Genomic DNA, 11,426 nt, shown 5'->3' on the forward strand with positions numbered 1-11,426 from the left:
GAGTGTACTCGGTCGGCTAACCACAGGTTCACGTGTATGGGGGCTAGGCGACCACTTATCACAATCTTATACATATACAGCAATAAAAGATAATAAATAATAATCAAGGTAGGGGAGTGAGCCCGGGCTCATAGGATTCACTCTAACAGTATAAAATCAAACATTAAGATATTTTTAAAGAAAACTGCGGTATAGGAGATTATGTAAGCAGGTAAGGGGGGGGGGGGAAGGAGGAGGGGAAAAAGAGGGGGACTAATACAATAAATAGGATATAATGTACTTAAAACCCATATATTGGTTTATGTATGTGTATCATAATCACATAATTCAAAGTGATATAAAAAATTATTATTTCCATATAAAGAATGTGATTATGATACACATACATAAACCAATATATGGGTTTTAAGTACATTATATCCTATTTATTGTATTATTCCCCCTCTTTTTCCCCTCCTCCTTCCCCCCCACCCCCTTACCTGCTTACATAATCTCCTATACCGCAGTTTTCATGATTATTATTCCCTTACTGCATATGCGGTATACTTTGTACTTGTTTAAAAATATCTTAATGTTTGCTTTTATACTGAGTGAATCCTATGAGTTCTGATGAGCCCGGGCTCACTCCCCTACCTTGATTATTATTTAATATCTTTTATTGCTGTATATGTATAAGATTGTGATAAGTGGTCGCCTAGCCCCCATACACGTGAACCTGTGGTTAGCCGACCGAGTACACTCCACATCTGAGATGCTTTTATCCTTTTCCATAGCTGTTACAATGCCTAATGATTGATTATTCACCTGCTCATGGTACAATTTTGAGCCTATATTGAACTGTACTATATTTATTTTTATTTTTATCATTTGTCAATTTTTGTTGTTCCCCCCCCCCTCCCCCCCCTTTTTTAGTTGTTTTTTTGATTAACCATTTATACCCCATATGCTGGAGGTCTTTTAGCGCTCTGGTATTACTATTGTTTTTACTGTTGTGGGTTGGTGGCTGATGCCTGGCAGTGTGGGTTGCTTGCTGGCACCCTGTTGTGTGGGTTGGTGGCTGACGCCTGGCAGTGTGGGTTGCTTGCTGGCACCCTGTTGTGGGTTGGTAGCTGACACCTGGCAGTGTGGGTTGGTGGCTGACGCCTGGAAGTGTGGCTGGCTTGGTGTCATCCTGTTGTGGGTGGCTTGCTTGCTGGAACACTGTGGTGGCTGGCTGGCGTCACCCTGTTCTGGGTGGCTGGCTTGCAGGAACACTGTGGTGGCACTGGCTAGCTGGCTGGCTGGCTTGCTTGGTGTCACCCTGTTATGCGTGGCTGGCTTGCAGGAACATTGTGGTGGGTGGCTGGCTTGGTGTCACCCTATTATGGGTGACTGGCTTGCAGGAACACTGTGGTGGCTGGCTGGCTTGGTGACTGGTGTCACCCTGTTATGGGTGGCTGGCTTGCAGAAACACGGTGATAGATGGATGGCTGGCTGGCTGGCTTGGTGTCAACCTGTTATGGGTGGCTGGCTTTCAGGAATAGTCAGTGGTGGCTAGTTGGCTGGCTTGGTGCCACCCTGTTCTGGGTGGCTGGCTTGCAGGAACACTGTAGTGGCTGGCTAGATTGGTGTCACCCTGTTGTGGGTGGCTGGCTTTCTGGAACACTGTGGTGGGTGGCTGGCTTTCTGGAACACTGTGGTGGGTGGCTTGCTTGCTGGAACACTGTGGTGAGTGGCTGGCTTGCTGGAACACTGTGGTGGGTGGCTGGCTTGCTGGAACACTGTGGTGGGGGGCTGACTTGGGGTCACCCTGTTGTGTGAGTGGGCTGGCTTGGTGTCACTCACTCACTCACTCACTCACTCACTCACCCTGGCCTGTTGTGGGTAGCTGGCTTGCTGGAACACTGTGTGGTCACTGGTCACGGTGGCTGGCTTGGTGTCATCTGGGTGGCTGGTTGCTTGCTCACTGGAACCCTGTTGTGGGCTGGGTGGCTGGATGCTGGCCTGTTCTGTTGCTGTAGGTCGGATGGCTGGCGGCTGGCACCCTGTGGTAGGTGGCTGAGGCCAGTGCCCGTGGGTGGATGGATGGCTGGCACCGTGACTGGACCGGACTGCAGCTGACTCTAACACGAGGCTGTAGGAGGCGGTCTTAAGGCAGAGAACGTGTGCAGCGCGCGGTGAAATGGCGTCACGCCGCGCAGGCGTGGGAGGCGGTGATAGAAGGCAGAACGTGTGCGCGCAACATACGCAATGATGTCTTGAAAATATCGGCAATATCGGTAAATCCAAAGGCCGATACAGATATATCGGGGAAAGTGCATATCGGCCCCCGATATATCGGTGTTGTTGATAATCGGTCGCTCTCTAGTTGCAACCTCATCCCTTTAATCCAGGACACATATTAATTACACTGATGTTCTGAGGCTAATATAATGCACTTAACCTCCCTGGAGGTAATGCCGAGTGTGGCTCAGGGTTAATTTTCAGTACCAAAATCGGTAACCCTAAGCCACGCTCGGGATTACCCTGTGAAACTTACCTTGTCCTTGCGATCTCCTGATGTCCTCCGGCCGATGACAACATCCGTCTTCCAGGTTCCCTTCCCTGCGAGCACCGCGACGGAACCAGGTGGGAAATTAGGATTACATTACCGTGTGAAACCATTTCACCTCAGTTTTGTCCAGTTCCCTGCCTACACTTTTACTGTTCTTTCTGCCTGGAAACTTGAGAGCGTCCATGGCATCCAGAGCCAGAGCATTCCTTTAGGTCGTAAGCGGTTTTAGACCAGCTAGAAAACAGCGATAGTGAATTGGAATTACTTGAAGAATTGAGCAATAGTGCTTCGTAGGGAAAGTTGTCATCAGACACTGAAAGTGACGAAAGCAACGATTCTGCAAACTTGTCGTTCTGTTGACTGCGGTACGGATCAGGCAGCGAACCCAAGATTCCTATTTACTGGAGTATCTGGTATGAAAGTAGACATTGAACATGACAACCCCTTGGTATACTTACAATTATTTCTGACTGATGAGGTTATTGAAAAAATAGTTACTGAGACAAACCGGTACAAAGAGCAACAATTAGCTACTCTGCATCGGAAGATTTCATGATTTAGTCTACAGCGAACATCATCCAATCCTGGTGCGGTATGCGGAACGTCGGAGCAGTGTGTGGGGAACAAAGCAGCAATCACAAATGTTGGGGCCCCTTACACAACTTTAGGTCTGGGCCTCCCGGGCCTGACTCCCTTTCATTAGGCTCCCTAGAGTCCCCTCCCCTAAATCAGGGTCCTCAGAGTTCCCCCCCGCCCCCTTACATCAGAGTCCCCAGAGTTCACCCTTACAACAGAGACCCCACTTTCATTAGAATCCCAAAGTCCCCCCTTTTATCAGGGTCCCCATAGCCCCCCTTTTATCAGGGTCCCCATAGCCCCCCTTTTATCAGGGTCCCCATAGCCCCCCTTACATCAGGGTCCACATAGCCCCCCTTACATCAGGGTCCCCAGAGTCACCCTGGCCATGGCTGCAGTCTAGGCAGCTGCCTAGCTCTCCCAGTGGTAGCACAGGACCTGTTTTTATGTTTTAGAGCTATTATACAGAGTCTTATACCCACTTGACCTCCAGAAGATTTACCCCCCTTAATGACCAGGCCATGTTTTGCTATATGGCACTGCATTAGTTTAACTGACAATTGCGATGCTGTACCCAAACAAAATTGATGTCTTCTTTTTTTCCACAAATAGAGTTTTTTTGGTGGTGCTTTATCACCACTGGGTTTTTTTTTTTTTTTGTGCTATAAACCTTAAAAAAAATATATACTATATTATATTATAAATATAAATACATATTTTATTTTATTTTATAAAACATATCCAATAAAAACATATCCAATAAAAATGTTTTACTTTCTTCATAAATTTAGGCCAATATGCATTCTGCTACATATTTTTGGTAAAAAAAAAAAAATCCCAATAAGTGTATATTGATTGGGCTGCGCAAAAGTTATCACGTCTACAAACGTTGGTGTATACTGGAATTTTTATTTATTTATTTTATACTAGTAATGGCAGCAATCAGCGACTTGTAGCGGGACTGCAATATTGCAGGGGACAATCGGACACTGACACTTTGCGGAAACCAGTGAAACTGATATAGTGATCAGTGCTAAAAAAATATGCACTGTCACTGTACTAATGTACTAATGACACTGGCTGGGAAGGGGTTAAACATCCAGGACGATCAAAGGGTTATCTGTGTGCCTAGCCAGTGTTTATGTGTACACAGCGTGCTGCTTTTACTAAGGGATGTGATGGATTTTATTCATCCAGCTCATCCCCGCTGACAGTACAGAGCTCTGCCTTGTTTACATCTGCAGAGCTCCATCCAGTGTCTCTTCTTAATGATCAGATGGTGCCGACAGTCACCCATTGGCCTGCTTCTGCTGCGACCAATCACAGGAGAAGGGGCATGCCCCCTATCAGAAGGTGCAGATTCACGTACATATACAGTGTATGTGTATATATATATATATATATATATATATTTGATTGTGCACTGAACAGCCGTCCCTGTAGCAGCAAGTCTGCTATAGGGCGGTGGGCAACTGAATAAGCAGCGCAGCACTTTTTTATTATTTCATTGAATTCATTATTAAATTATATTTAATATTCTTAAATATTCTTAAATAATTATTTAGTAGAAGTCCACCCTAAACACTAAAATCCCTGCATCTACGGACCTCCGCGATCTAACACCAACCTATCTAGCCCTGTAAAGAAGAAATCAGTATACTTACCTTTTTTGAAGTCGATCCCACCCGCTTGTCAGGGAGAGAATAGGTGTAATGGCAGAGAAAGTAACCTGACAAGGAGGGACATTACAGCACCCTCAGTGAGTCATCCAGAAACGACCTCCTACCACCACACAACAGCTACTGAGGACAATTCCAGAATCCTCTCACTATGAAAGATCTCCTTGTACACCCAGCAAACCTGTGCGCGTTCCATCATATTGTTTTGCCTCAGAAGTCCCTTGTTGTCAGCCGGTGCCTCTGCCTGTACGTGATTTATCTCAGACCGCGCCAATCCACTAATCAGTCATGTCCTTGTTTTGAACTTTACCAGAAATCTACGTTCAACCACCAACGTGGTGTCATCTGCTCCCATTTTTTGGTGTCACTTCGTAAGGCCACCCACAACTCTCCTTCTGCATTCTGAAGTAGATTTTTGTTGGCCAAGAAAATTTGTGTGCAGTCTAGAGCACATTGGACAACACTGGACAAAAGTCGAACGATCGCTCGGCCGATAATCGTTGCGTGTGTACGAGGCATTACTTTTAAATATAACAATAGTTTTTTCATGGATGTGTTCTGCTAAATATGAAAGATTTTGTATGTTGGCTTAGCGCTACTCCCGTAGGAGTCACAGGGATACTGTCCTGGTCTTCACCAAAAGCTTTGCCCCGCAGCCAGACACACAGGCTCACTCGCATGTTTCTTCGGTGACCAGTTGTTTTTATTTTTGGAGAAACTTGGATCGGGTTGAGAGAATTAGGTGGGATACTCCAAAAACAAGAATTATGCACACTTGAGGACATTATCTGATCTTCAGGGCAAGCTATTGTATGTTAAAGTCTGTGCTTTAAGCTAACCGTAGACATGTGCAATTAGTTTTGGTCCGAATATAAATGTGGACACATTTTTGGTTATTTAGGAGATTAATAGTAACAAATTTTGTTGAAACTTGTTTCGTTTCATATATTTTTTTTCTAATAAATTCCAAATTTTTGGAACAATTCGGATCAGTCGAAAAATGATGAACCAATTAGAATTCTGTGTGAAGAATAGCTGGTTGTTAAGGAGTGGGCTGGGAAGCCGTCCACCGCATCCTTACCTACCGATGACTCATCAGCTGTCAGCAGGCTTCCCCACTGACAGATGACATGCCAGGAATGAAAAATACAAAAAAAAAAAAACAGTGTGGACCCCCTTCCCCCAATCCATATCAGGCCCTTCAGGTTTGGTATGGATTTTAAGGGGAACCCCATGCCAAAATTCTGGTCACTACCACCGACACAAATTTAAATCGTTCAGAAGATTTGGAATTCGTTAGAAAATTAATAAACTAAACTTAACAAAATAAAACCAATTTAGTAACATAACGAATCTATACAAAACGAAAAACAAAATTCCGTTCTGCACATGTCTAGCAAACAGTGGACTACAGCTTTAAGGCAGTAGTGGTAGTAGTAACTCTCTTAGAGTCCCAGAGCAGTGTCACTTTAAGAAGGTGGACTGATGGGCAAAGCTCTTCGGAACACCAGTCGGTGTTCCCTTTCCTTGACCAGTAGATGACTTCCTAACACCAGAGGAGTTTAAGCAGCACAAAATCTCGAAGATCCTTTAGGTGTGTCTGTACTCACAAGACCCAAGAGCAGCTAGACACCTTCCTCCATGATACCAGACCAGATCTTCAGTAAACGGCCTCTCATTCAGTTTTAGCAGGAACCCGAGTCTCCACATTCAGGCCTTCATGTTGCCCACCTGAGGTCGTACGTCAGCAGTTGCCTGGGACGGCAACGTGCCCTCTCCAGGCTGGACCAATCCTATACAGCAGGGGTCTTGAAAAAGAATTTACAGGTCCGGTCAGCAAAATCTCATTAGCACTATAACACATTACTACCCCCCCCCCCCCCCCCGTACATCATCGTCTCCAGCGTACCTTTCACATTGTAGTCCCCTTTACATCACAGTCATCTCTTTAAAGCAGTCCCACAGTGTCCTCAGTTCCCCTTCACAACACTGCCATCTTTACATTGAAGTGCCTCTTTACACCACACAGCGCGCCTTTAGACCTCTTAACACACGCAGTACCCCTTTGCACCCCTTTCACACCACGCAGCACCCCTTTACACCACACAGCGTGCCTTTACACCCCTTAACACATGCAGTACCCCTTTGCACCCCTTTCACACCACGCAGCTCCGTTTCACACCATGCAGCACCCCTTTACACAACACAGTACCCGGTTATACCACGCAGCGCCCCTTTGCACCACACAGTGCCCCTTTGCACGTTGCAGCACCCCTTACACCACACAGCGCCCCTTTACACTATACAGTGTCCCTTTACACCTCGTTACACTACGCAGTGCCGCTTTACACCACATAGCGCCTCTTTACATCCCCATTTACACCATACAGTACCCCTTTACACATGCAGGACCCCTTTACACCCCGCTACACCATGCAGTGCCCCTTTACAACATACAGTGTCCTTTTACACCCGTTACACCACACAGTGACCCTTTACACCACACAGCATGCCTTTACACCCCTTAACACATGCAGTACCCTTTTGCACCCCTTTCCCACCATGCAGCGCCCTTTCATACCACACAGCACCCCTTTACACCACACAGCACCCCTTTACACCATGCAGTGCCCCTTTGCACCATGCAGCGCCCCTTTGCGCCACGCAGCACCCTGTTACACAACGCAGTGCCCCTTTATACCACACAGTGTCCCTTTACACCATACAGTGTCCCTTTAAACCTTGTTATACTACGCAGTGCCCCTTTACACCACATCGCACCCCTTTACATCCCCCTTTACACCACACAGTACCCCTTTACACCCCGTTACACCATGCAGCGCCGCGTTACACCATGCAGCGCCCCTTTACACTACTGGCCCTTTACAACATACAGTGTCCCTTTGCACCACACAGCACCTTGTTACACCATGCAGTGCCCCTTTACACTACACAGCACCCCTTTACACCACTGCCCCTTTATACCATAGGGTGTCCCTTTACACCCCATTACACCACGCAGTGCCCCTTTATACCGCTACTCCTTTACACCACACAGCGCCTCTTTACATCCCCCTTTACAACACACAGCACCCCTTTACAACACGCAGCACCACTTTACACACCCATTACACCATGCAGTGCCCCTTGACACCACTGCTCCTTTACAGCATTCAGTGTCCCTTTACACCCCGTTACACAAAGCAGTGCCCTTTTACACAACTGCCCTTTTTCACCATACAGTGCCCCTTTACACCCCATTACACCACACAGTGCCCCTTTACACCACAAGGCGCTCCTTTACACCACACAGCACCCCTTTACAACCCCTTTAAACCACACAGCGCCCTTTATACCCCTTTCACATCACATTGCACCTCTTTACACCCTATTAACACAACACAGTGCCTATTTTTAATCCAAGCCTCCCCTGCACAGTCCTATGGTACCTTTGGCAGGGCAGAGGCACTAATCACCCTGGGGTGTCCTCCTCTCCCAGGCCTCAAACCTGGCCATCTATGTCACCCTTACAGTGGGCGGGAGGAGTTGCAGATCAGGACAGAGAGTGGGAGTCTTTTCATATTACCAAGCCGGGTAATCACCCGCTTGTTAACATAATAACTTGGGCAGCTCCCTTTCCTCAGTCCCGATCTGAAGCTCCTCCCAACCCTGTCAGCTGTTGACATTGGTGGCTGGGCGGGAAGCCGGGAAAGGACACCCAGCCGTGGCTGTGGTCCTGACAGGACTGCCATTTGGAATGGTTCCGTACCGCGGTCTACTAATTAATGACCGCTGCTATACAGGAAAAGGCCTAGACCCAGAGTCTAGCGTGCTCATTGAATATATACCCAGCATACCATCAGAGCCAGTCTCTCTGGGATAGGCCAGGGCTGTATCAATATTCATGCTGCCATCTGCTTAGCTCCACACCTATGATGCAGAAGCTTCTCAAGCATTCTGGATGCAGAGGGAGCTATCAGCCTGGCAGCAGCTGATCATACTGAACAGACCTAACGTGCAGAACACAGCACCACTGATTACTGCATGCAAGTTATGTTTTTACCTAACAGCAATCACAACGAAGCTGACTACAGTGTGACAACTAAATTTACTTATCAACAACACAACTACTGTAACTCTTATCTATCTAAACCTAGAACCTAGGAGGGTGCCTCATCGGTTATAGGCGGTTCATGATTATACATGTATGACCTAGACCCTGTGCATGTGAGTCCATTAAGTAATTTTTTTTTTTTGGTGTTTGACCTTTTCTATGTCCCCTAGATCTAAACTAAAGGGGGGGTTGCTGCTCCGCTGAAAGGTATCATTCTTAAGTTTCCCGGAGCTTGGCTTTAATAAAGAGATTACCCTAATAACATACTGCAGGATGACCACTACACACAGTATAGACCTAGCTTTCTGGCACTGTGCATGTGAGCTAACAAAAATAGGACGGAGACACTTCTGTCACCAGACTTCAGATACACACAGAACCTGCAATAGTAAAGCTATAAGAACACAGGAAATTATAGTCTGATAGTCTCTGCTTCTGGTCTGCATGAAATACAGCAGAAGCTCCTTCATGGAAGGCCATGTTGTTCAATTATGTGTCTACTTCCTGGCAACTCCCTATTATAAGGTATCGTAGACCTCCAATCAGGAAATCTGTTTATAACAAATGAACTCTGGATATTTAGCAAGATACATCTTTCTTAGTCATTTTAACTAAACAATTTAGTACAGTATGTTCCTTTAACAAACACACATAATAGCAAGGAAAAGGGTGCATAATATCATATTTCAACAATATACATCCCAGAAAACAGTATACGTTTATCATAGCAACTCCACTAAGACCTGGTCTTCTTGAGAGTCCAGTGTATTACCGAGGAAGGTCTCGTAGGGTATGTTGAAGAAAAGAGTAGAAGAGCAAGGAGGGGGGAGAGTGTGTAGGGAGTCCCAAGGGTCACCTAGCATTAAACTTTGTTGGGTTGTAATGGCATTGATTACAAATGATACAGTAATCAAGAAACAAGCAATGACATGACAAAGTTAGCCAGGAGGAAGTGGGAGATCCACGGCTGACCTATTTGTATGTGTGTATGTGTGTGTGTATATATATATATATATATATATATATATATATATATATATATATATATATATATATATATAATCTCCTATCTTCTAGTGTGGCTTCAATCTGAGCGTGTATTATAGCTTTGGTAACTCTGCAAAGAAAAGCTTTAAAGAATACAAACACTATTGGGAAGCCGCTCCCTACACATGTGCCAATTCCTACTGGGGGGCATCCCGCCTATTAATGCCTTAAATCCCTTTTCCAATATTGTACAACCAATACAGTGCAGATAATTCTCTGTCTACAGAAAACCTGCATAGATCACATGACCACATCAATGAGGATGGAGGAGGATCGGAGTCACATGACTGAGAGGATACTAAACCTCACCCTGGAGATCATCTACCTGCTGACTGAAGAGGTGAGGAGGATTCTGGGAGGTCACATGACATCACTCTTATCTCTAATAATAAAACACAGACCTGACCGGAGAGGGGAGGAGGATTCTGGGATTCTAACATGATATTCCCATTGATTCTTCAATACAGAGATTTCCTCTGAAGTCAGGTGATCATATGACCATCACAGTGCCTCCATGTGACTCCCTAAAACCTGAGAGACACAACATGCAGAAGATTCTAGAAGTCACCAAGAAGATGATGGAGCTGCTGACGGGAGAGGTGAGCGGTGCTGGGAATTCTGGGACATTATCCAGTAACAGACAAGGGATGTGTCTGGATGGTGACTGTATCATTGTGTGTGTCAGGTTCCTATAAGGTGTCAGGATGTCACTGTCTATTTCTCCATGGAGGAGTGGGAGTATTTAGAAGGACACAAGGATCTCTACAAGGACGTCATGATGGAGAATCAGCCACCCCTCACATCACTGGGTAAGAGGAGACTTTATTGTAAAGGAGAGAGCAGTACGGAGGATCCACCTAGATCCCCCATCATCTGATAAACACATAGAAACAATGTATTCAGTCAGTGTGTGTGTTTCCTACAGATGGATCCAGTAATGGGAACCCACCAGAGAGATGTCCCCGTCCTCTGTATTCCGGGGATTCCACACAGCTCAAAAGTAAAGAAGAGATAAAACAGGAGGATGGGGTGATGGAGGAGGCAGAGTTTTCAAAAGTACACAAAGATCTGTACCAGGACACCATGGTGGAGACATCCAGCTACAGAAACCCACCAGAGAGATGTCCCCGTCCTCTGTATTCCTGGGATTTCACACAGGAAGGTCACACCATCCCTCATCATCATCAGGTAGATGAGGAACAATCACTGATAGTATCATTAGGGTCTGCACATTATCTGCATTGTTACGATTGGTGTCATTTTTATTATATATTCAGAGTGGAGACCTGAGAGATTCTAAAGTTGAGGTTAAAGCAGAAGAAGGAGAGACATATGTGAGGGATGATCAGCAGTCTATGGAGGAGGATGGAATAACGGGGACATTTATAGAGGAGGACACTCCTACAGAGATCAGCACAGGTGGGTCATTAACACTAAATACATTCCTCCGCCCATACTGCTCACTGATTGGTCCAGA

The 11,426-nt window shown here is 45.8% G+C and overlaps 1 protein-coding gene across 1 annotated transcript in view; it reads left to right on the forward strand.

Annotated features, from left to right (window-relative positions):
• Positions 1–11,426, forward strand: part of LOC309550683 (uncharacterized protein) — a 3,164,715-nt gene that overhangs the window by 957,664 nt on the left and 2,195,625 nt on the right. Inside the window, exon 31 of the mRNA XM_082251018.1 lies at positions 11,227–11,368. Coding sequence (XP_082107144.1) covers positions 11,227–11,368 — 142 coding nt within the window. The remainder of the gene's footprint in view (positions 1–11,226; positions 11,369–11,426) is intronic.

This window comes from Pelophylax lessonae (genome assembly GCF_965119305.1).
Source record: "Pelophylax lessonae genome assembly, chromosome: 3".
In the NCBI taxonomy this organism is placed as follows: Eukaryota; Metazoa; Chordata; class Amphibia; order Anura; family Ranidae; genus Pelophylax; species Pelophylax lessonae.